The following is a 26,067-nucleotide window of genomic DNA, read 5'->3' as shown; positions in this document are numbered from 1 at the left end:
TCAACACTATCCTTTTGTTTGTCAAAACACTGCTTCATGCAAATGAAAATTTAGCTGCTTGTCTAATATGATATTTTCTGATAAGAGTGTGGCGTCCAGTGTCTCTTGAGCACCTGCTAATTGCAATCTATGCTCCCGTTTACACTCCCAGCTTCATCTATACCTGCTATGTGTTTTCCCTGCACAGACCAGATGAGCTTCTAATGACATGCACCAGGTCATGTGGTGCCCTTCTTGAAACACTCCGGTGACCTGCCACTTGCCTTTCGGATAAAACGCAAATGTCTTACCTTGTCCTTGCTTGACCTCTGACCACCCTCTGGTCCACCCATACCGCTCTTCAATCTCAGATCTCTCCAGGGCCTTTGCAGCAACTTCCTGCAGCCTGACAGCCTCCTTCCTGTCTCAGCTTTTAGCAGGGCTGGTCCTCCTTGGGAATTCAGACCTCAGCTCAAATGTCAGCTTGTCAGAGGTGCCCTTGAGCATCCAGTCTAGCTTAGTTCTTCTCCTCATTATTTCTATTACTTGGCCCTGTTCATTCTTCACAGAACTCTTGTCTTTATCCAAATTATCTTGCTAATTAATTTATTTACCGTTTTTTTTTTTTTTTTGCCTGATTCCTTCTACCAGAAGGCAAGCTTCATTAAAACAAGGTAATTTCTGCCTAATCACTGCTATTTTCCCATTCTGAGATTAATATCTAGCATTTGGTATTAGAGTTTGTAATTTGTTGAATGAATAAAGGAAGGACATTTCATGAGAGTGATAGAGTGTTCCATTCAGAACTGTGCTAGTATTTTACCCCAGTTGGGACTGAGGGTGACTGTGTATGACAGGGTAGGGGGGTTCGGTAAGGGACGAAGAGCATGGTTTTGAGAAATTGGTGAGTACCGGATTTTGGAAAATCCCTTGCGAAACACTTCATTTGGAAGGCAATGGGGGTGGTCATAGAAGGGTCTTTAGCAAGTACAAGATGAAAGAACTGTGTATTTATTGAAATGTTTACCTCAGGAAAACAACAAAGTATGTTATGATATCCTTTGTTTACAGTATTAAGGATAGTGAAGGATGTAATCAGATCAGCCTTTGTTTAAATGAATGTGGAAAGATGCCAAAAAATGAATTCAAATGAATGAAATGTTACATTGCATCTATATGCCTCTGTGCTTATTCGCTTTGTTGTGTTTAACTCTTTGTGACTCCATGGACTGTAACCTGCCAGGTACCTCTGTCCATGGGGATTCTCCAGGCAAGATACTGGAGTAGGTTGCCATGCCCTCCTCCAGGGGATCTTCTCAACTCAGGGATCAAATCCAGGTCTCCCGCATTGCAGGCAGATTCTTTACCATCTGAGCCACCAGGGAAGCCCAAGAATACTGCAGTGAGTGGCCTATCCCTTCGCCAGGGGATCTTCCTGACCCAGGAATCGAACTGGGGTCTCCTGCATTGCAGGCAGATTCTTTTCCAGCTAAGTTACCAGGGAAGCCCACATGCCTCTACTCTCTTTTTCAAAATATATATTTTATATCATTTATTTTGGCGTTACAGTATGGCATGTGGGATCTTAGTTCCCAGACTAGGGATTGAACCCATGCCACCTGCAGTGAAAGCACAAAGTTTTAACCATAGGACTGCCATGGAAGTCCCTCTACTCTCTTCTTGAGTTGGGGGAACTTGGAGTAGCTTTTGACATATTTCTCAATAACAGAGCTAGAAGAAAAGGGGCTCCCAGTGTCAATGTTTTGTGTATGCTGTATGACAAAAAGAGACTGTTCATCAAGGTTTACCTTTGGTCTGAAAGAAAAGGAGGATGTGGAATTAAAAAGCGAAACTTGGTTCAACTTTGTGCTAGCAGTTCAGGCCCCGTGGCCTGATCTGACCACGGAAATGAGATTTCTGCCCAAGATAAGTCTCTCTTAAATGTGTCAAATGCTCAAGTGAGAAACATTTAAAAGTCCAAAAAACAGATTGGAAGAGTTTCTTTTTATTGCCTACAGATTTCTCCCATTACTTTACCCCTTTACTCCCATTACTCCTTTCTCCCATTACTCTTGGTACTTGGAACAGAAAATTGTTGACTTCCAGTTATCTACTTTTTAATTAATCCATGGATAAATGTGAAAAAAATGAACCTTTAGAAGCCAGAAGCCAGATTTGTCCCAAAGACACAAGAAGGAATGGGGGTTTGAGGTTGCATGAGGAAGTGTCAGCCCTGGGGCCCCAGCAACTTGTCAGAGGCTTCCAGGGACAATGGCTGTTTCTCAAGGTTACCTTGAAGTTGCCTTTTCATCTACTTTAAGATGATCAGGTTTGTAATGCTTAAGACTACTTTTAGGGAAAAAAAAAAGGAAACATTGCTATCTGCCCATTGAGATCTCTGTTATATAGATATTCATTAATAATTTAAACACGTTTTAGTTGATCAGAGATGGAATGTTTGGGACACTTGGGTGCTCATCATCCATAATTTTACTGTGCGTGTCTCCAACATGAATCTCCTTTTTATTCATTCACTCCACTACCCTCTGTGTGCCTGTGATCATTGTCCTTAAGGAGACATGTCTCAGATTACAAACCCTTCCATGAAGATACACTTGCCTCCCTTTCCTTGTCCACAACACTCAACAAAGGACAACCAAGATTAAGGGTGAAGTTTTTAAAGAATTGTATCTTTTGTGCCAGGAGATTCCCACCTCTGCTATTGGCTGGTTACAGTTGCTTAGAAGCTTCCAGTTACAAATGGCCTAAGGGAGAAAGTGCTCTGCGAGGCCAGGTAAGTGGTGAGAAACCCAGATATTGCAAAGGATACAAGTACCACTTGGAGCCAGGCAGCACCCCATGCCCCTCCCATCCCAAGAGGCCACTGTATCACTGAGCCTCCAATCTTCCAATATTAGAAGGCCCTTGGGCACTTTCTATCATCAGATATGATGATAGAGACATTACTATGATGATGATAGTTCCCTCTGTGATGATGGTGATACAGGATGATCACGGGAAGAGGGCTGAGCTCCCCAAGTCTATAAGGAAAGACAGTGACCCAATTTGGGAGGATCTTATATCACCCTGTGGGGCCCTTCTGTACTTGGACGGCTTGAAAAGACAACACTTACTGAAAAGTCGTCACTGGGGAAGAACAGGAGATCTCGAAGGGGATCATTCTGATAGGTCTTTTCAAGTTCTTCAATGACAGTTTCATAATCCAAAGGCTCGAGAAGCCGAGGCTTTTCTTGCTGTAGACAAAGAAAATATCACATTAACCACCGACATGTAAAATCTCGCTTCTTCTCAACATGTGGTTGGAGTTCATTTCTTACAACCATCAAAGCTTTGACACTGTGCAGTCCTTCCAGGGGAGTCAGGGAGACTCCAGGCATCTGGAGCAAAGCCACAGAAGTATTATTTCCAGATCTGAAATAATATGAGATCTTGACATACCTGACATCTCATTCAGTGACTTAAGCTGTTGGCACCGAGCCCCTCATGCACATGGTTTTCAGCCCTGTCACATCCCTGGAGTAGACAGTTGGGTAAACTTGATCTTTGTCAATGTGAAGAAAGGCCTTCTGCTTACTTGCTCTAGTATTATGATTATCATCATCATTTTTGGTGGATTAGATACTTCCTTGAGAGGTCTACTTGGGTCTATTTCAAAACACTGTCTCCTTGCTAGCAATCAAAGTATTACAGACTGTCTTAGTTGTCACTGAAACATGGATCCTATATCAGGATTAATTGCTTGGCTCTAAGCCTCTTTGCTGATATAGACAGAAGTTAGGTAATTCTCTAGTAAAATTGAACAACACAATTATTATGGATACAGTGTGGTGAAAATGGAGAAGAGTTTGAAAAAAATAGCCAGATAATCTCATCACATTATAGTCCTGAAGTCAAAGGAAAAGCACTTCCCTCAGAGAAGCTGCCCAAGAGATAAATGCCAGTGGGAGGAAGGTGGTTATTTCATTCTATGGTCGATGTGTTTATCCCAAACAGAACTCACAAAGTGAGAAACTTGGAGTCCAAAATAAAGAATAAAATATTACAGAAGACCAAGGACACAGTTTGAGTTCCCTTAGCCCTTGGATGAAGCATTCATACAAACTAAATAAAAAGAGATGATTGGATTATTTGGGGGCTCCTGGAAGCTAGAGTGGTTGCCAAAATATGCATGCTACAGTGGTCTCATCAGTTCAGTTAAGTCGCTCAGTCATATCCGACTCTTTGTGACCCCATGGACAGTACACCAGGCCTCCCTGTCTATCACCAACTCCCGGAACCTGCTCAAACTCATGTCCATGGAGTCGGTGATGCCATCCAACCATCTCATCCTCTGTTGCCCCCTTTTCCTCAAAAATGAGAAAAAAAATTTGTTTCATTGGCCATGTCGATGACATCAATAGACCCTTTCCCATCAACCCCATGCCTCCCTACTCTGCAAAGCCACAGATTTAGCTTTAACTTCTAGAGCCTTCTTTGGAAGATCTGTACTGGTAAAGCTCCAGAAACTGTTACTGATATTTTAGTAATTGCTAATGAGCTCCTCAAAGTAGCAGTCAATGTTTTTTCCAAATACAAACAAAACAAAATGTACCACAGTGGACTAACAACAAGGATTTCTATGTGCTTTCTGCATTACAGTCAAACCAAACCCATTCTACAATGCTTAAGTAAACTGAGGACTATGAAAAATGAGTACTCACACTGGAAGGGCCCTTCAATTAAGATTGCTGATTTAGCAAATGAAAATACAGAACTCCGTGTGGAACTGGGAGAAAAGAAGAAATTTAGTTGCCTGACATAATCTATTTAGTGAAAGAATTTTCAAGTAGAAGATACAGAGATACTATGGTATGATGGGTGATTTTTTTTAAAAAAGTCCTTCTTGCATCTTTCCCCTGCCTTTTGATATGAGTATTCTATTTTAGACTTATTTTAAGTTCCAATTGCCTATTTTCCCAGGAAATTAATTCCAAGGAGCAGAGATTGATAGCTCAAGAGGCAAATGTAGGCTCCAGATGTTGCTTTTGGCTCACTTATTATATTTTTAGTTTGTTTTGAGTGTCTTTGAGTAGTGGTATATCATTACAGGTCAGCAATAGTCCTCAATAACCTATCGCCTCTTACCCTACAATGTCGCATTTTTTTTTTTAACTTTTTATTTTATATTGGAGTATATTTGATTAACAATGTCCTGTTAGTTTCAAGTGTACAGCAAAGTGATTCAGTTAGGTTGTTACATAAAGTTGAGCAGAATTCCCTGTGCTATAAGTAGGATCTCAAGGGTTATCTGTTTTTATCCCTATCCCTCTCCCTTTCCCCCCCTGTTAATCATAAGTACTCTAAGCCTTTGAGTCTATATCTGTTTTGTAACTAAGTTCATTTGTATCATAATGTCAGATTTACATTGCCAGTTGCCCCAATAAGCCTTCAAGTTTGAAATACCTGGCTTATTCTGGAACTTCTTCCCTTTTCCCCCAATAATCTGTTTGTGTAGGAAATGTAGCAAGTAAAACAGAATGCATTATAGAAGAGTTAGGGTGTCTTATCTCTGCCATCAACTTGGTTGGTTACATCCTGTTTCCTCACTTTCTTCAGCTCAAGTGTCTCATGTCCTTCCACCAACAGCTCAGGATGTGACTACTTACACTTTCTCTTTTCTCTCCCTTCTTCACACCAGTATGAACAGGAGTGTGAGAGCATGGTTTGGTGCACATGGCAATTTATTGGTTAAGGCAAATGACATAAGGATGTTCTAGAAGGTCTTCTATAATCTTCTCACTATCCATCTAATTTTATCTCCCATTAGTCAAAAATTCGAGCATTAATAAACAACCCCATGTCAAGGATATCTTTCAAAGAAGATAATCTTTTTATCTATTATTTAATTATACTAGGGTCCAAACTCTATCCAAAATTAATCCCACATAAAGTAGTACAATAGGAAAATCAAAATTCACAAATCATGGGTTATTAATAAGACCACAGGAAAACTAAATCCTAAACTCTTCTTAATATACACAATAAATGGCATTGCCTGTAAGCATCTGTTGGAAGGTATATTTTTATCTATTCATTTCAGGCTCTGACATGTCAGACAATTAATGAATGACATTATTAAACCTTTCCTGTTTAAAATGTTGCACCGAGGTTGTCCTGACATGGGGCTGCAAAGCCTAGCAGCTCTGCTTCATACAGTTTATCAAATTTTGGACTCTGCGGGATAAGTAAAATCCCATCTTTCCAGAAAATGTGCTAAATGGTGTGTAATATTCAAGATGTTCAATGTTTAATTATTTGGAATATATGAGGTTTATACATAAAAATCGGAGAAGGCAATGGCACCCCACTCCAGTACTCTTGCTTGGAAAATCCAATGGACGGAGGAGCCTGTTAGGCTGCAATCCATGAGGTCGCTAAGAGTTGGACACAACTGAGTGACTTCACTTTCACTTTTCACTTTCATGCACTGGAGAAGGAAACGGCAGCCCACTCCAGTGTTCTTGCCTGGAGAATCCCAGGGACGGGGGAGCCTGGTAGGCTGCCGTCTATGGGGTCGCATAGAGTCGGAAACAACTGAAGTGACTTAGCATACATAAAAATAATCCTGATACCGTCCATAGTACCTGGAGCCTGAGATTTGGTGATACTTGCCAAGGATGCTTTCTGTATCTGTGATGGTGAGAATCCAGGTTATGCAATCCATAGTTCTCTCTGGATCAAGAGAGCTGTTGGTTCTGTGTTTTGGTCAAAGAGACAGATGTATACAAGGATGATGGGATCAGTTAATTTCTCACTACTGCTTTTACAGAGACGTTGAGTGAAACTGGGAACTGAGCAGCATAGATTTATAGCTTTACAATGGTTGGGTTGTCCCTCCTGAATTTAATGTGCTTCTTGCTTTTGGAAATGCACCAACTGGGAGAAGGTATGTGCCAAGATTACTCTGAATTGGATTGGATTTTTATAGCGCTTTTTACTCTTACTCTTTTCCTCTCAAATGAGTAATGAATTTCATTAGCTGTTCTAAAAATCACTCGAGGCATGGGAAAAGGCACCCACCAGTGCCCATTATTATGTGGCAGGGCCGGTGCTATACCGCCGTGGGAATAGGGCTATTCTCCTGATATGGTATGAAGACATTTGTTTGGTCTACCCACTCCAAACCCACAGCTCTCTTCCAATTCGACTTCACATCAGAAGAATGGGCTCCTGTCATGAAAACAAATGCTTTCTTCCCTGCTCCTTATTCCACAACTTCTCATGGAACACCAGCACAAGTTTAAGCCTTGCAATTGGTAAACTTGCCATATTGGTAACAACCAAGGCTGCCAGGAGCTGTTTACTGGTCCAAGTAAGCATTGTCCATGCTTTAGCTAAAAATTCTAATTTCAGGAACACAGTGTTCCATCACAAAGATCTGAATTATTTTCATAATTATAATTCAAAATCAAATGAGTATAGAAGTACTTAGAGACTGAAGATCTAAGCATTTGAAGTATGTGATGCATAAAAAATCCAGTGACTTAATGTTCAACCTAGACCTTTCTCCGGAATCCAAGAAAGAATCTAGACCACCCAGCCTTGTTTTAGGGAGATATGAATATATTATATGAATATGAATATATTATATGAATATATAAGCTGAGATGTAACAGAGAGTGTAACATGCACTCCAGAACCAGAATTCCAGTGCTCCTCATCCTGGCATTGAAACTTACAGGCTACAGAATTTGGAACATGTTATTTTAGTTAGAATAACTGTCAGTCCTAAAGGAAATCAACCCTGAATACTCATTGGAAGGACTGATGCTGAAGCCGAAGCTCCAATACTTTGGCCACCTGATGTGAAGAGCCAACTCATTAGAAAAGACCCTGATGCTGGAAAGATTGAAGGCAGGAGAAAAAGGGGGTGGCAAAGGATGAGATGGTTGAATGGTATCACCGACTCAATGGACATAAGTTTGCACAAACTTTGGGAGACAGTGAAGGACAGAGAAGCCTGTTGTGCTGCAGTTCATGGGGTCACAAAGAGTTGGACACGACTCAGTGATTGAACAACAACATCAGACTGTACCTCTAGTTTCCCAACCTGTAAAATAGACATTTTAGTAGGAGCTACATCATAAGATTAAATGAGGTAATATTTGCTATGCTCTTAGAACAACACTATACCCATAGTACTTATTATATAAATGTTAAGCAGATAAAGGCCACAAGTTTTAAATTTTCACTAGTCATAGATTTAAAGCACTTTTGTAAATTTAATGGATACAGAGAGCAAAGAGTAGGTATTCAATAAATAAATGTTGAGTAAATAAGTTTTTATGATTTCATCTAGGACATTAATTTTAAATAAATAGTCACACATATAATCTAAGATGAAACAAGAATACCTTTGCAATATTCCCTTTGTAACAAGACAGAGAAAATATATTTGCCTTAGTCAAAGAGAGCTAAGAAAGGCAGGCAGGCTGGTGGGGGCTCTATCTAAAAAGACATTGAAAATAGGATAGGGGTTGGAAAAAAAAAAATCAATGAATAACCGTGTGGTACATGCCATGATTCCCCCTTGTAACTTTTCAAACATTCAGTAAAGTTAATTAAGTCACAACATTTTGCATGTTGTGGGAGAATGTGAGGAGGCTGGAGTCTATGTTCAATATGGCATTGCTGCAAAAGGAAAGGCAATGAAAGGAGGTCACATTTATCCTGACAATGGTTCTAGATTCTCACATATTGTGACATTAGAATTTGAGTTCAGAACACCTAGATCTTTGACAGGTAATAAAATCTGAAGGACAAGGACAGCTAAAAACGTGAAACAATAAATGATTAAAGGTAAGGAATGACTAGGAAATTACGGCACATCCATTCTAAGAAAAAATATATATGTTTGTTCTAAGAAAAAATATATATGTTTGTTAAAACAAGCAAAATTTCTTAGGTATTGTTGCTAAGTAAAAGTGGGATTAAATACTGCACCCTGAATAACTGCACAAGATTTTAAAAATTTAAAGAAAAAAAACCTAGAAATATATATCCATATATTAGCAATTTTATTTAGATGGGATGTAGGATTTTGCTATTCTGAGTTTTTGCATTTTGCAAATTTTCTTTAATGATCATTTGGTTCATCGTGGTGAAAATGAACTTCGTCTTTCAAAACTCTCATGCTTCTGTGAAAACACTGGGGAGTTGCTTGGTTTTAAAAGTGTTTATCCTTTGAAAATCCACCAAAGAGGGAAACTAGAAAAGTGCATGAAGTTGAACCACTAACAACTTCAAGTAATTAAAAAAAGAGAAATAAAACACTGGTGATAGGAGACCAGGGAAAATAACTACAGATTATGCATGTGCTTCTGGAAGCTAATGTCAGCAAGAAAGGGAAAAACAATTAGCAATTTATTATCGAAAGTATTTTGAGCTCTGTAGGGAACCGTAAACACCTGGTAAGTTTCTTAAACAGTTCTGTGCATTGGACCCTCCTGTAAAGGATCACAAGTCAGAATCTCTAGTTGGAAGCCCAGGGTCTTTTACCTCTCTGCTAAGTTAACTTGGACAGTCATTTAAATTGAGACTTAGTGAGACTGACTCAAATCAAAGAGCAACTTCCTGGTTTCGGCAGTGTTAAAAAGATCAAAGAGAAGAAGTATGTGAGGGTGTTAAGGGAACCACCAATGCCAGGCGAATACAGATATCTCTTTACTCAAAAATGATTGAGAATAACCACACATGTTTACCCCAAAATATATCCTAACATCAACGATACCAAACCAACCAAACCAATGATACTAAATTTTTAATGTGCTAGAAACTGTCTTACATGCTTTTAATGTTTATTATCTAAATTTCCTTTTGAAACAAACAAACCTTGATATTTAGTGATTCTATTGGAAGCAAAAGAAGTAATAACATAAGGAAAAGCACTGAAATTAAAAATAGGGCTGTGTCTCCTCTGTGTATAATATCTTCTGAATCAACTCAGGCTGCCCTATGCCCAGTAGGAAGAAGAAAGGCAATATACCTAATTATGTATATCAGCAAATGAAAGTGATTTTGAAATCCTGCCTTTTATTTTCCTTGAGAAATCAGCCTAGAAAAAATGTCCTTGTATTTATATTTTCAGATCGAAAGGAAAGGATTAAATTTAGGATTAGTTTAGCATTAAACTCATTAGCTTTGCCAAGATAAATATCTGGACAACAATCAAAGTCAGAATTTCTGTCTGGAGATCTAACCTACATACATGCCAAGATAAATATCTAGACAACAATCAAAGGTAGAATTTCTTTCTGGAGCTCTAACCTACACACATGCAAGTCAAGTTTGTTAGCAAGAGAGAATTAACAGGATGGCTAAGGGTTTGAAAGGGGTCTGATGGGATGAAAAATAGAGAACAGTCTCCATAGCAAACACCTTGAGTTTGGGGCCACACATTTGTGCTGTTCAGTGTATTTAGCGAGCCAAACCTTGGTTACTCACCATTAGGGTTACTCTAGTTTGTTGATCTAAACTAGTTGCTCGGTTCTGCTTTTCAAAAGAATCTTATCTTTTCAAGAAACATTATCATGCAAAGAGATTCTCCCCCTACCTTTGAGATACTTCATATTTTTTCTGTGACATGCAGTACCTCCTGTGATGTTAGTCTAGACTTCCTCTATTTTCCTTGATCACCCCTGTTACTTTCAGATATACGAATCTTTATTCTAATTTGAGTATTTTAACAGAATTAATTCTGTATCTGAATGTCTTCATCAGCAACAAAACTATTCATCCTGGCTAGTGACCCAGAAAAACAAATGAAAATAGCATTTACTTCAGGACCAATACAGAAGCCTCTCGTAGGGCATGAGATGCAAATTAACATTGTCTTCACATTCTGACACATAGACAAATAGCTAAGGGTGAGGATCCACAGGGTCTTTAGACAGACCTCGGAAAAAAAAAAAAAAGAAACCAATCTCCATGTCGCCAAAACAAACTAGAAACAACACAGCTGTTAATTAATTTCAGTGTTATCAAGATAACGGATTACATTTCTTAAAGGAAATAAAAGATCTAAATGACACACAGATTTGTTAGATCTTAAGTTCATCAGGACCCTTTGGCCTTTGTGTAACTGGAATGGGACCAACTTCCACACTATTTGTGTTTAAAACAAACAAGAAAATTGCAGAGAGCCCGTACAGCTGGATCCATGGCCACAGCTGCCAGCCTGTGGTTGTGTGACAGATTTACTTCAGCCTTTCATCAAAGGGAGTTCCACTAGACAACCTCTCAAATGTTTGAGTTTCAGAAAGCAAGACCAGCTCTTCTTATGGAAAAGGAAATGATTAAGTAAGGAATAAGCCATCTTATGCTGACCCTTTAACCTTTTCTCTGTCTTCAAGTGCACAGTTTCGTGAGAATGGAAAAACACCAGCTAACTCAAAGTTAAGAACTGTACAGCTGGGTAAACTCAGATTAAGCTGAATTTGGAAATGGTTCCCTTGGTAACAAAAATGGACAGCGATCTCGGAAGAAATCAGCCAGGAGTAACTCTTTAAATGTCCTAGTCCATTTCAGTGAAATAAAGCAGGTTAAACTTGTTGTTGGCAAATAGGATGATTAATTATAATTTTCTGTGTTAGTTTTTTTATAGTTAGAAAAATCAGGATATTCTATTTCGTGCTTAGTTGCTCAGTTGTGTCCGACTCTTTGAGACCCCATGGACTGCAGCCTGCCAGGCTCCTCTGTCCATGGGGATTCTCTAGGCAAGGATACTGGAGTGGGTTGCCATGCCCTCCTCCAGGGTATCTTCCCAACCCAGGGACTGAATCCAGGTCTCCTACATTTCAGGTGGATTCTTTATTGTCTGAGCCACCAGGAAGCCCTGCAGTTAGAAAGTCAGGATGTTTTATTTTATTAATTCATAAATTCATTAGGAAAATCAAGGAACTGAAGAGATTTATAGGATCTATGATGGAAGGTATACTTTCAAATTGAATTTAAATCTTCTCAGTCTTATTTTTTTAAGGTAATTTGACCACATATACCTCTTAGTATATAAAAATTCACTCATTTTTGTTTAGCAAATGAAAAAAATAAAAGTGGCTGCTTCTTCGCCTAACACTGGTACTTGCAAAGAAGTAGAAAATATCCAAGAAGATCTAAATCAAATTAAATTACATGTCTCACTTAGTTTTCTAGAAACACTTGAAAGATAATAAATATCATTAAAAATACATCATAACCAGGGAAATTAATGTCTTTGAGCCAACTGCCTGGATTTTTAGATTAATTTTCATGAAGTCTGTGATGAAAGCTGCCATCAGCTGAAACTCTGACACTATTTTAGTTCTGTAACAGTCACACAAATAAACTAACAGGTCAAATGTGAGAGGTATGTGGGTATGTGTGTGTGTACATAAACACATATACACGAATGTAAATACTTAACAACATGAATTATATATGTTTAATACATTTTTCCCATAATGATAGTCAGCTTATTCTTTTATTTCCTTTCTTAACCTTTGGCTACTTGAAACTGAACATGCGGAGTGAACATTTGCTGTTTTTTGACCTAAGTCAGAAGGTTAACAATTTGTCTGCCATACGGGAAACCCTGGGTTGAAAAGATCCCGTGGAGAAGGAAATGGCAACCCACTTCAGTATTCTTGCCTGGAGAATTCCAAGGACAGAGGAGCCTGGTGGGCTACAGTTCATAGTGTAGCAAAGAGTCAGACATGACTAAATGACTAACACACACATACACACATATCCATCCTGCTTTCTTCTGGTATCAGCATGTAAATTTCCTTCTGAGGACGTACTTCCTCCTCCTGTATAAAGAGCAGTGTTGGTGGGTCTGATAATTAAAAGGGTCCTACTTTTCTGTGGTCGAGGACACGTGACCCCAGCCCATTAAAATCTTTTCTCCAGAACTCTGAATCGTGCAGGAGAGACGCCAAAATCTCACAGGCAGTCCATTAGTTCCAAACACCAAGACCGTTCCTGTTTCCCACTGCCCTGAGCTGCTCTAAGTCCATTCCTGTTCTTTGCCAGCCTATCCCTTCATTCTTCCTTCTGTTTCCTTCTCTGGATATACTTGTTTACCAGGGAAGGTTTCCTCTGCTTGCAATTAAAGAAATCTAAAATGAAATAATACAAGAAGTGGCACCAACAATAAGGGACTACTATTTCCTCAACTTACCTTTATTTGGAATTGAATCATCTTAAAGGAGAACCTCTCCTATAGTCAATGACTTTTTGAAGTACAGAATGTAGGTTTAACAAACTCATGTATTACTAATGAAGTCTCATGTCATCTTACTCTATAAAAAATACATCAGACATCACACATGCTGAGAATGAGAGACAAATACCTTCTTGGCTTTCCAAGGTGATAAATTCAGTAAAATTTTCATCTCTAATTTTCTACTAAGCATAATCCATTTTAATCATCCCTCTCCTAATCACCAGAGCAACTGGGGCCAAAAAATGTTTATATTCACATTTGCTTTCAGTGCTGACACTGTCACAAACTATAATTTTTTTCTCTGTAGGAGGTGCCAGATTGCACTGGAAGTTGTGTTACAGACAACCAACTAGGTGTCTTTAAGCCATTGCTGGCCCTGCATCACCTTCCTTCTTCTGCCATTTTCATCTTAAAACATTTGCTATATTAAAACCAATTCATATATTTTTACTTGTAGAAATAACATCGGCACACCAAACAATTTAATACTAACTTTAAACACTACCATTTAAAATCATTTACCCCATATATGCTAATGGGTAGCTCAGCTGGTAAAGAATCCGCCTGGAATGCAGGAGACACTGGTTCAATTCCTGGGTTGGGAGTTCCCCTGGAGAAGGAATAGGCTTTCCACTCCTATTCTTGGGCTTCCCCAGTGGCTCAGAAGGTAAAGACTCTTCCTAGAATGCAAGAGACCTGGGTTCGATCCCTGGGCTGGGAAGATCCCCTGAAGGAGGGCATGGCAACCCACTCCAGTATTCTTGCCTAGAGAATCCCCATGGACAGAGGAACCTACTGGCTACAGTCCATGGGGTCAGAGAGTTGGATGTGACTAAGCACAGCACACATGCTAATGATGGCTTTTATTTTTCCTACTATTATTATCATGATCAAGTGGAAAGGCCTATCATAAGCATTTAAAACTTTCTCTCATTCAATATTCCTATTAAACTTAGAAGAGATGGTGGGGAGGGGTGATTTCGAGAACTAACCAGCTAATAAGAGAGCCGGACCTTTCAGTTTCACTTCCTTGACCACTGGGGAGATCAAGAAGAATCTGAGTTTAAATCAATATCTAATAGTCAATGACTTAATCAATCATGTCTATGTAATGAAGCTTTTATAAAAACCCCAAAGGATGGGGTTTAGAGAACTTCTGAGTTGGTGAGCACATGGAGATCTGAGGGAGATTGGTACTCTTTCCCTATACCCTGCTTTAAGTATCTATTCCACCAGGCTGTTTCTGAGTTATATCCTTTTATACTAAACCCAAGATCTAGTGAGCAAAATGTTTCTCTGAGTTCTGTGAGATGCTCTAGCAAATTAGTCAATCCCAAGAAGGGATGATGGGAACCTGTGATTTATAGCCAGTGGATCAGAAGGACAAGGAACAACCTGGACTTGCAACTGGTGTCTGAAATTCAAAGAGTGGGTGGTTGGAACCTCCAATGTAAAATGGGTTGGTCAGAAGCACAGGCAATAATCTAGACTTACGGTTGGCATCAGATGTGGGATGCGGGGGCTGCCTTATAGGTCTGAGCTCTTAACCTGTGAGATCTGATGCAATCTCCAGGCAGACAGTGTTAGAACTGGGTTAAATTTAGGACACCCAGCTGGTGATTAAGCAAGGAAATAGATGAGTCCCAGGCTGAGCAGCTGGAGTTACTCCCCTGTGGACAGAGACTCCAAAATAGGAGGGAGAAGAAGCTGAATCCTCCCAGATAAGAGATCAAAGACCACACATTCCTTATTCTTGAAGTCAAGAAGATCTTCCCAACCACACATGCGCAGAAAGTCTCCTTGGACATCAAAAGAAGGGGGTGTCACCCCATAGTAGGTGATGTCAACCTTCCCATAGGCCTCTTTGCTGTAATCTGTCTTGGCTAAGAGATATGTGTGCATACCTGGAAGAACTCCGAGATACACCAAACACAGACTCAGGAACAAATAAAACAAGATGATTGGCCAGAGGAAACCAGGAAGAAATGCCCCATAGAAGTGATTAAATTACCATGAGGGCACGATTCTCCCTCTGACCCTACTCGTGTGTGTCTCCACAAGTACTGTACTCTTTTTTTTCTCTTAATAAACACCTTACTTATTTCACTACTTTCTGTCTCTGTGGAATTCAGGGCCAGGGCCTTGTCATTGCCTATCTGTCTTCGCAGTCTAGTGGCTAGTATTTTGAGCTCACCCTGCCTCAGGCTGACTTCAGTCTCCGGCTGGGAACTGAAATCCTGCTTCAAGCCACAGAAGGTCAAGGCCACCCAAGATCAATGCTGTAGAAAATTTCTTGGTGTGGGGGAAACCGCAACACATTTGGTGACCGGAAGTGTCAGAAAGGAAGTGTTCTATGTGAGCGGTAAAGAAGACATATCAAAGAGAGAAAGGCGGCAGTTTTTCCCATTGAGAATGCTAGATAACATCTGTGTCAGAAATCACAGTGGAAACGGCCACCAACTGAGGGAACCTCTGTTTAAGGAATTTTGTACCACTGTCATTAGGGAAATTAAAGAGTTTTGGGGGATCATGGTATTACTTCCTGTCCACCGTACTCCTCCCCCTCTCTGGCAAACGGTCTACTTCCTGATCAGCTAATTGTAAAGATCATCGTTATGAAGTCAAGCTTTGCCCTATTTGGCAGTTCTCTTCTTGGTCTCTCTCTGGATTTCACTCATCTCCCTCTCCTGGCACTCAGCCTTGAGGAAAGTAAGGGCATTTTTGGTTCAATTGCAGGTACTAATCCTAAATCCATTTAAAAAGCATCCTCTCTGCATCTCTGTGGCACCTGGGCTAGCTGTTCCCCATCGCTACCGCCACAGGCAGAGTCCTCAGATCCAGTTTCAACTTACACTTCTCCATTTCTATGGTCTGGATTGAATTCAGATCCCCCGTTTAGTCCTGGTTCATGGCTTCCTTCTGCCTTGTCCGTTTATAGCATTCATCCCTGCTTTATGCTGTATTTCAACCCTGATTCAGTCCCATTTCATCATTTCCTGGAACCTTCCTCTTGGTTCCTGGGTCCCCATCCCACGCTTCCTTTCAGCTAACTGGTTCATTATAAAATAGGCCCAAGAGGTAACAGTGAATGTTTGTATAAAACAGTATCAGTAAGTAAGGCAATACAGATGATCAGGGAGAAGCTGTCCATGTTAACGTGGAAGAGTAAAGACAAAACGCAGACTTGAAAGAGAACAGGACAAAATGTAATAACACGACGTATGTGGGAGATAGGTTAAAGTCATTCAGATTACATCCTTTGTAGCTTTCTACAGTTTTCAATTTTCTATTAAAGTGCTAACAGGCTGAATGACTGCTAAATGACTAAAGAGGAGAAATTGTCATTTGTAGCCCCAAATTTCCAAACATTTTGAAATCCTGCAGATTAATTAACCACAAGCTAGTAACAAAGTAAAAATAATAATTCACATTTACTTAAATGAATTTCACATTTTTCTGGCAGTACAGATGATTGCTATTATAACTCAACTTAATAGTACACTTAATCTTTCCAAATTAGGACATGTAACTTAGGAAGGAAACTACCTTTTTATTAACTTTTGTTCTATGCACCAGAGATCATACTGGGTGATTGGATAAAAAAAGAAAAATAAAAATAGAAAGGCAGTTAAAGAGAAAACCTTCAACTACAGAACACCAAACAGACTTCAAAAATTAAGGGAAGTAGTTCTACTTGATGATCTAACAAGTAAGTTTCATTTTCCTCAAACTTCTCTTATAATGCTATTGCACTGTCTCATATTGCATATTGTCTGTGATAAGTGGATTAAAGCATGGAAAGGGATTTCTTAGACAAGATACTTGAAAACTGGATTGATAAGGGAAGCTTCCAAAACAATTAAAAATTTCAACAGAGTTAAATAAACAGCTTTAAACAGCATTTGAAGAAAAACAAATAAAACTGTTAGCCTAGATCATGAGAATATAAAGTTTGAGTTGTGTACCATTTAGGAAGTCATAGACTTCCAGTTAAGTATTCTAGACTACTATGATACTAAACCATTTCTAAACTTGTCTTAGGGCAAGAAGTGGGCTTCCCTGATAGCTCGGTTGGTTAAGAATCTGCCTGCAATGCAGTAGACCCTGGTTCAATTCCTAGGTTGGGCAGATCCTCTGGAAAAGGGAAAGGCTACCCATTCCAGTATTCTGGCCTAGAGAATTCCATGGACTGTTTAGTCCACGGGGTCACAAAGAGTCGCAAACAACTGAGCAGTTTTCAAATTAAAAAAAAAAAACAAATGATTTGTGGAATTCAAAATACACATGATCATTATAAAACTGCAATCTATGATAATTATTTCTGGTGATCATTATTTCTCCTTTCATAACAATATATGAGTATATCTAAAAATTCAAAAGAAATCATTTTATTCTCTGACCTAACTGTAAGTCTTATGCTCATTTGTTGGGCACTCTGACATTTGAATTGCCTCTTCCTTACCACCTATCAAGTCATCTCAGAAGCTGGTCTAGAAATGTTGGTTTAGCTTTTAAAAAGCTCAGATGAGTGTGCTGTGGAAAGTCCAATTTGGTTTTGGGTGGGTTTCAACTAAGCTGGGCAACGGTGAGGGTGGGGTGGGAAATGGTGTTTCAAAGGAAACCCCCATTGACATATAGAATGATGTGGGAGCCCCCCTCAACACCAGCTTGATGCAATCCAGAATTCCGTCTACTGAGTGGCTCTGTCACTTAAAAAGGGTCCTGGAAGGAAGGAGTCACCAACAGTCCAGTGGCTTCAACATTCGCAGTTTCTGAAAAAAACAATCTCACTCTGCAATTATATCCCCCTCTTTCCTGGCCCTTGATATTTTACTTGGTTTTATTAGTAACCCACAACACTTGCAGCTCATAACTTTTCACAGTGTTCAAATCATGTTCAGAATAGACATGATCAAAATGAATTCCAATAAAAAATTTTAAGACAGGGCAGGTATCATTAGGAACATTTTATGAAAGGGGTGACTAAGGCTCAGAATGATTTAAGTAAACTGCCCAAGGTCACCTGGCGGTGGGTGACAGTCAGAATGACCCCCTAGCCTTCTAATTACATGCTTCACTTTCTTGGAGTCACTCTCTCTCTCTCTCTTTTTTTTTCCAAAATGAAAGCCAAGTCCCAGGATAATACTACAGTCCCCTACTCAACAGAAGAGACAAGCTGTGAAAGAAGATATGCCTGTCTTAGGAGGACCAAAAGCAGGCAACAGCATCAGGGAGTCCCCAGCGCCTTCCACAGAAGAAAGCTAATCACTGTATGAATGATCTTAATTAAATGTGAATGCACAGCTACTGAATGCTGTGGGAAAACACACCATCCTTACTGGCTGCTTTCCCCATACTTCTCAGTAGCAATACATTCCAATTCAATTAAGATAACTCATGGAGTGATTAGTTTCATTATATGGGAGACACCTGGGACTGTCCTAACGTCAAATCCTGTGGTCTTGCGGTCTCTGTAAGATAGACACATTCTTCTCCTGTGTGTTGTCTCTTCCAGTGGACACAAGAAGAAGTAAGCCTTGTGGTGACATAACCTTAGGATTTCTAAATTCCACTGAGATTTGGGCAGCTAGGAAACTGCGTTTTTTTTGATTGGCCTGAAGGTTAACATAACTCAAAGCAAAGAAGTCTCCAAACACTTATCCTCTTTAACAGGCTGATGGTAAACAACTGATGAGACTTCTATGGGGCCAGTGGAGCCGTCACAACTGAGCATCCTTTGGGGTCAGTGGGGACCAAGAGGTTAGATTCTGAACTCAGCACAGTCTCCTTAGGAAACACTGAGCGGAAAGACCTGGGCACATGCCATGGGAACAGGTCAAAGGGGTCATTTGCCCATGTTTGCCAATGGGAGACATATACTACTAAGATCCTGACATGGAATCAGCAAGGCATCAACCCTATGAGCCAGACCTCCAAGTAAACTCTACTCACATAAAATCATCACCAGACAGATTGTAAGTATAAAGAGGACCACTGCTACGTGAGATGGAGTATTCCATACTTGATTTTGGCCTATCAAAGCCTGAGTGACTATTCATTAATTTGATTTTTCATATTCTTTCAATTGTCTATTCATAAACAACCATTATATGATCAAATATATATAGTTTTTTAAGTTGCTCTGTTTCTAGATAAAAAATGTTTACATGAACAAAAACATTATTTCTCTCTAGAGCAGTGGTTCTCAACCTGGACATCACTCTCCCTGCCCGAGAGAACGTTTGGCAATGTAGGGAGACATGTTTGCTTGTCACAACAGGGGACAGCTTGCCACCAGCATCTACTGGGTAAACGCCCAGGTCGTCACTAAATGTGGTCACAATGCATAGGACAGCTCCAAACAGCAAAGAAATCTCCAACCCAAAATGATAGTAGTGCTGAGCTCAAGAAGCCTTGCCTTGAAGAAAAACAAGCAAAACACACTACCTGGTAAAAGAAACATTCCTATAAAAAGAGTACCCAATCATTCATCATATAAAGTGGGCCTTCCACATTACATATGAATCACTGAAGCTCAAACCATCCACCCTGATACTGACAGAGAGAAATCTAGAATTCTGTAATAAGGACACATTTTCAGAGCTCTCATTTTGTTTACCAACCCTAAGGCAGAAACACTTTTAACGGTAAACAAAACCAAATCTTTTTAACCTCTAGAACGTACCAATTTTTACTCTCTCCCTCAGCTCACTTAATTAAATAGTTATTTACATTTCCTTTCCTATTTTGGGTTGCTCTTTCTAAGAACTTTAAAACAAATCATGAGTGGTACACGATAAAAATAGAGCAGTAATACTTTTTTAAAAACACAACTGTAGGCACATCATCAATTGGGGTCTTAATTGAGGCAATTACAGGCTTTTCTTTAAAAAAGAATATTCTAGCAATAGTAACTCTCTAAATCCTCTATCAACATGTTTTAAAATAATGATGGTAGTAATTCTAATATTCTAAAAATGTTAGTAGTATTTTAACTACTTCAAACCTCTTCCAATATGTTTAAAAATAATGATGGAAGCAATTAAAAAATAATGATGTAAGTAAAAAAGGATATTTATGAGCTGGGCTGAATACTCTGTTCCATTTAAGACTTTGCCCATCACCCTAGGTTAGATTACCATACCAGAGCTTTTTTTTTTTTTTTTTTAAGTATTGAAGAGAAGATGAAAAGCAAACATCAACATTCAGATACCTACAGAGGTAAATCTGTGGATTTCTTCTTGATTTTTTCTCCTCATTGTTCGTCTCTTCTTCCAAAATTCACTGGGATCCCGTTTAAAAACCTTTCCTCGGAAGCTCATTGTATTGTTGTTACTTGAGTGGCAAGATATTTAAAAATATCAATTCCCTTAAGCCTCTTTCTCCTGAAGCTTCACCAGGTCGAACAAATTTTTCTTCTCTGGTAAAAAGGGAAATGCTCATGCTACATTAACATAACTCAACAGAAAGGAAAAGAAAACCGACAAATTACCGCTTCCTGTGAGTGAGTAACTACCAGCTGTTCAGATACACTTTTGTGCATGTATTCTCCCTAATCACCTGCTTTAAAGCAAGACAAAAAAGCACGAAATGACTCTGGATGTTTAAGAGAATTGCTCACAGATAAATAAACCCTGGGAGCTTAAACTCGCCCTTGGAACCAAGTTGCGCCTGAATCAAAGAACTAATTTACTGTAGGCTGCCATATCTGTTAGTGCAACAGCCATCCAAACTTGATCATCGTGGCTAGATTCCAAAGGTGAACTGCAATAATCTTTTTATGGTTTTCCCTGGTGGCTCAGATGGTGAAGAATCTGCCTGCAATGCAGGAGACCCAGGTTTCATCCCTGGGTTGGGAAGATCCCTTGGAGAAGGAAACAGCAACCTGCTAGATCTCAAAAGTGAACTGTAATAATATACCTGTTTAAATCAGTTTCTCATTACATCAGTGGTCTTTCCACTTAGGCACAAGGGAAAATATTAGAATTCCATTTATATCAGTCATCTAAATAAATTGTGCTTTACTAATCTTTATATAATGCATTGACATGGACACCTTCATTCTCTATGTCACATGGGTACGAACAGTCAACCAGTTAATTCCCTAATCTTTAGATCTTTACTCCCTTTCTCTGATGCAATTTAAAATTGCACTTCCCCCCTAAAACCCACTCTAGTGCTCCTTCCTGTTTTATTTTTCTCCATGGCACATGCTGTCACGTGACACTGCAGTACAGTTTACTTATTTATTTCACTTACGATCTTTCATCCTCCACTAGATTCTATGCCACAGGAATGTGGGAATTTTGTTTGCTTTGTTCACTGTGTATTCAGTGATCAGAACTGTGCCTGCTTCCAGAAGATTCTCAGTATATAACTGTTTAATAAAAGAATTGAGGGACTTGTATACCTTATGCTAAACAATGAACTTGTCCCCTATGTATACTGTGTTTTGAAATATTAGCTATTGGCAAGGACTGTATAGTTTATAAATAAACATAGAATATGGGAATGCATTCTACTTTTTTTACGAAGTGTGTGAGATAAGTAGTTGGAGGCCATGGGACTAGTGAATAATTGATTAGATTAAACATTAGAAAGATGAGTTCCAAAAGTAAGTGTTGTATGAGACAATCATTCAGATTCTTTAAGAGTTTGTTTCTTCATCTTTAAGAGTTTGTTTCTTCATCTACAGGATGGACCTCCTTAAGGGGGGTGCTCATAAGTTTGGTAGGTGCTAAAGGAACCATTGCTTGCCTAGGAAGCAATCTGGGGTTTAAAAGATGGTTGAAGGAATATTTCCATTGAGGACTGATCTTCATGACCACTGAGACACAAACTTGAACCAACTCTCCCAGGAGACAAGTTCTGAGCACGCAGCATTATGGAGTAAGTGCCTACTCTTAGGTCAGGGAGTCAGTTTCACAGACACTTGTTGGGGGCATCTTTGCACAGAGAGCAGTATGGTGAACATTGGCGACACACACAAGAAGCTGAACCAGAAGGGCAATTTCTGTGCAAAAGGCTCTCAATATTCTGTGAGTTTTGAACTGTAAGAAGGAAAAATAACAAGGTTGCTATTGGTGTTCATGTCTTAGCTGGAAGCAGAACTGAGGATATAGGTAGAAATGGGACAATGACAAGAGGAGAGGACCAATGAGTTAACACAGTGAGTCGTGGGTTTTGTGGGAGCTTTGGCTCCAGAGCCTTTTCTTCTCTTTCTAGAGCTCAACACACTTAATGGTGCAGGCCCAGGCTGGCTGCCATGGTGACACCAAATTGCCACCCAGAAGTCAGTGGTCCCACGTATCCAGGTGGCTTTTGCTCAACTTCCTTCAGGTCTTTACTCAAATGTCGCTTCCTCACAAAGCCTTCTCTGACATTCATCTGAAACTACGGCTTTCTCCCCTAAACACTTTGGATGCTCCTCCCTTGCCATGTTTTGGTGGTGGTGGTGGGGAAGGTCAGGTCATTAAGATGATGGATAAGATGCTCATCTTGCTCTGAGACGCCACTTCTGCAAACACAGTTCTGATTCTGTAATGAAGGCAGCAACCTCAAGGAAGCTCCCACTTAACCAGCTTGTTCCAAAGACAAGACTTCCCTGTGCCCCAGGGGTTAAGAATCCTCCTTCCAGTGCAGGGGACATGGGTTCTATCTCTGGTCGGGGAACTGAGATCCCACATGCCTTGGCACCACTAAGTCCACACAGCACAACTACCGAGCCAGCATGCTGTGACTAACACCTGACACAGCCGCAAATAAACAAATATTTTACAATACATATACAACTGGAAAAGGACAAAAACCTAAAAACAAACAGGCAGACAAACAAACAACAAAAAGACACGGCACTAAATAGATACCACTTGCTTATTGGATAAGCCTCATAGGACTTCCTGGTGGCTCACATGGTAAAGAATCTGCCTGCAATGCAGGAGACCCAGGTTCAGGCCCTGGGTTGGGAAGAGCCCCTGGAGAATGGAATGGCAACCCACTCCAGTGTTCTTGCCTGGAGAATTCCACAGACAGAGGATCCTGGTGGGCTATAGGCCATGGGGCTGCAAAGAGTTGGATACAACTGAGCAACTAACACTTTCATTATTAATTATTATTGAATCTGTAAGAAGCCTTCTTCTTACAGGCTCTAGCTACTCATGTACCTCTACTCTGTCATGCAGAGATTTGGAGAGACAGGTATAAAGAGATACTGCTCATTCCCTGCCGAAGTATGGAGACGGAGGAAGGATCTTTCAAAAACTATGAGAAAAACAGCAAGATGCTATAAAAATAACAACTGAGGAGGTAGCTGTATTGTTATTCTGCAATTGGTTAAGAAGGCATCAAAGGATTCTACAGAGCAGAAGCCCTTTTGATGCATGGTCATGGGATAGATAGAAATTCCACTGTAGGTCTTTCATTCTAAAGAGAGTTGACCTTCTGAGTAACTTTTTGGCATCTGTTAGATGAGCAGGTACATTATAGCATATGCAGAATTTTCAAATTTAACTTTTTCCTTACATGATATTATGAGACTCTGCCTTTGAGTCACCTGATGTCCCAAGGTAAGATTATGTTTCTATTTCAATAACTGAAAGTAGTATTTCACAACCCTTTTGGATCATGAACCTATTTGAGAATCTAACAGAAACTGGACTCACTCATTGAGGAAATGTAAGGACTCAGAAACTCTGTGTGTGTGTGGTCAGGGGTCACAAATCTCTGAAGTCCATCTGGGGGACCCTCTTATTTGTTCATGTTACCCTAAATCCCCAACTTCTAATTTTAGAAGGTAGGAATGTTATCTCATAACAAAGCATTTGGCAATCTTGAGCAACTCATAAGTGACTTCCTCTCTTTCTAGTAGTTGCATCTCGTCTCTCCTCTATTCCTCTTTAGGCGCCACAGTTCTTTATCCTGGAGTCCCTCCCACTCCCCAACTTCTGCAATAAGAGAATGACTCATTTCTTTCCTTGCTAAGCTGTTGATTGCAGCTGCCTTGAACATAGGCAAAAAAAAAAAAAAAAGGCATAGCTGGGCATCATGGGGGGAGGCCAGACAGACACAACCTGCAGTGACTGCAAAGGAGGGGAAATCCACCAGCATGGAGTTCAGTGTTCATGCGCTGGCACTGTCGGGGACCTCTGCTGGGCTGCGCCCTCCTTGATTTCAGACCAAGTCTGCTGTTTCAGCATTCTGTGATACTCTACACCATTAAAAATATTTCCTATTCTGCTTAAGTTCAGACATGTGTTGGCAATCAAAGAACCTAACTTGGTCACTGGGAAAAAATGGGTAATAAACAGAAATCAATCAGCTGGCTCCACCACAAGGAATCACAGTCAAGTTCACTAGGAAAGAAATTTGGTACCAATTAATGATCAGAAATAATTAATTACTACGCTCAAGGTATTGCTGGGCTTCATGAGAAATATGTAACACCCTTCTTAGCCTCGAGAAGCTTGTACCTGATAGAGGAGTTCACTAGAGTTTTTAAAGGAGACTGGGAAAGCTTTATAGTAAGGACAGAACATAGGGGAGACTTTGAATAGGTGGGAGTCAAACAGACAGGGGAAGAGTAAAGGACACTCTAGGAAAGGGGAATGAAGCATAGAGAAGTCATAAGATACAGTCGTTAAAACCAGGAATCTGGAATCAGTTTAGATTCAAATCCTGAGTCCACCACTTCCTAACTGTATATCCTTCAGCCAATGTCATCCTCTCTGGGCCTCAGTTTTCTCATCTGTAAAATAGGAATAGCACAGTAGATACCCCGTAGTGTTTTTGTGAGGACAAATGAGATGACACCCTTGAAAGTTTCAACACATTACCTGGCACATATTCACCATAGTTACTAGTTGTCACAAAAGCTAAGAGGCAGGCCAATAAATAATATTTAAGAAAAAGGAGGAGGTCCAGCCTGTCTACAGTCAGAGGCTGAGTGGGAGAGGAAAGGAAGAAACAATTTAAAACAGAAATCGGGGCCAATTCATGGAAGGCTTTGAAAGCCAAGAAAATGAAAGTTTCCATTGTATCATGAAAGTTACGGAAAACCACTGAAGGATTTTTGAGTGATAATTAAAATAGTGCCTTTGGAAGATTCATTTAATAATTACACGTCGGCTAGATTTTGGGGAATATGATTCAGAGGTGATCAGCATTGATTCAGATATTAACATGGAGTGGTGGAGGGCAGAAAAGTCGGCATCAGAAACTTAACCATAGACTTCACAGATGAAAAAGTGAAAGTGAAAGTCACTCAGTCATGTCTGACTCTTTGCAACCCCATGGGCTGTACAATCCATGGAATTTCCAGGACAGAATACTGGAGTGGATAGCCTTTTCCTTCTCCAAGGGATCTTCCCAACTGAGGAATTGAACCCAGGTCTCTTGCATTACAGGCGGAATGAAGATCTGGCAATTAAATGGAAAATGAATGAGAGCTGAAATTTATCAGGAGGACTAGGTGCTGGGCGCTGATCTAAATATAGTGTCTTATTTAAACCATGCAACAACCCTGTGAGGTATTACTATGACTTCTATCACCACTCGGTTTTACAGAGGAAGATACTTGGGTCCTGAGAAGTTAAGCAATTGGTCCAAGGTCCCAAACAAGTAAGTAACAGAGATGGGATTTAATCCTAGGCAGCCCAGTCCAGAGCTCATGCTCTTAGCCAGAAGAGAGGTCCAAAGGGGCTAACAGGCTTCTGAGTTTGGCCACCGAAGAGATGGGTAATATGACTGAGGGACAAAGGCTGGCAAGAAGAGAAGACTTCTTTTCCTACTACTGCTTATTTAGAAATGTCAAGAAGATGGAAAAGGAGGCA

At 39.9% G+C, this 26,067-nt stretch overlaps 1 protein-coding gene across 7 annotated transcripts in view; it reads right to left on the bottom strand.

Moving 5' to 3' along the window:
• The window catches only part of DOCK10 (dedicator of cytokinesis 10), a 304,771-nt gene that overhangs the window by 174,264 nt on the left and 104,440 nt on the right, over positions 1 to 26,067 (bottom strand). For 5 of the 7 annotated variants that reach the window (XM_070385816.1, XM_070385833.1, XM_070385802.1 and 2 more), the window contains exon 2: positions 3,114 to 3,233. In XM_070385816.1, coding sequence (XP_070241917.1) covers positions 3,114 to 3,233 — 120 coding nt within the window. Of the gene's footprint in view, positions 1 to 3,113; positions 3,234 to 20,457; positions 20,665 to 26,067 lie in introns of those variants that run through there. The other 2 variants (XM_070385828.1, XM_070385839.1) reach the window with 2 other exon arrangements.

This window comes from Bos mutus, chromosome 2, assembly GCF_027580195.1.
Source record: "Bos mutus isolate GX-2022 chromosome 2, NWIPB_WYAK_1.1, whole genome shotgun sequence".
Classification (NCBI taxonomy): domain Eukaryota; kingdom Metazoa; phylum Chordata; class Mammalia; order Artiodactyla; family Bovidae; genus Bos; species Bos mutus.
This window is presented reverse-complemented; position numbering and strand designations above follow the sequence as displayed.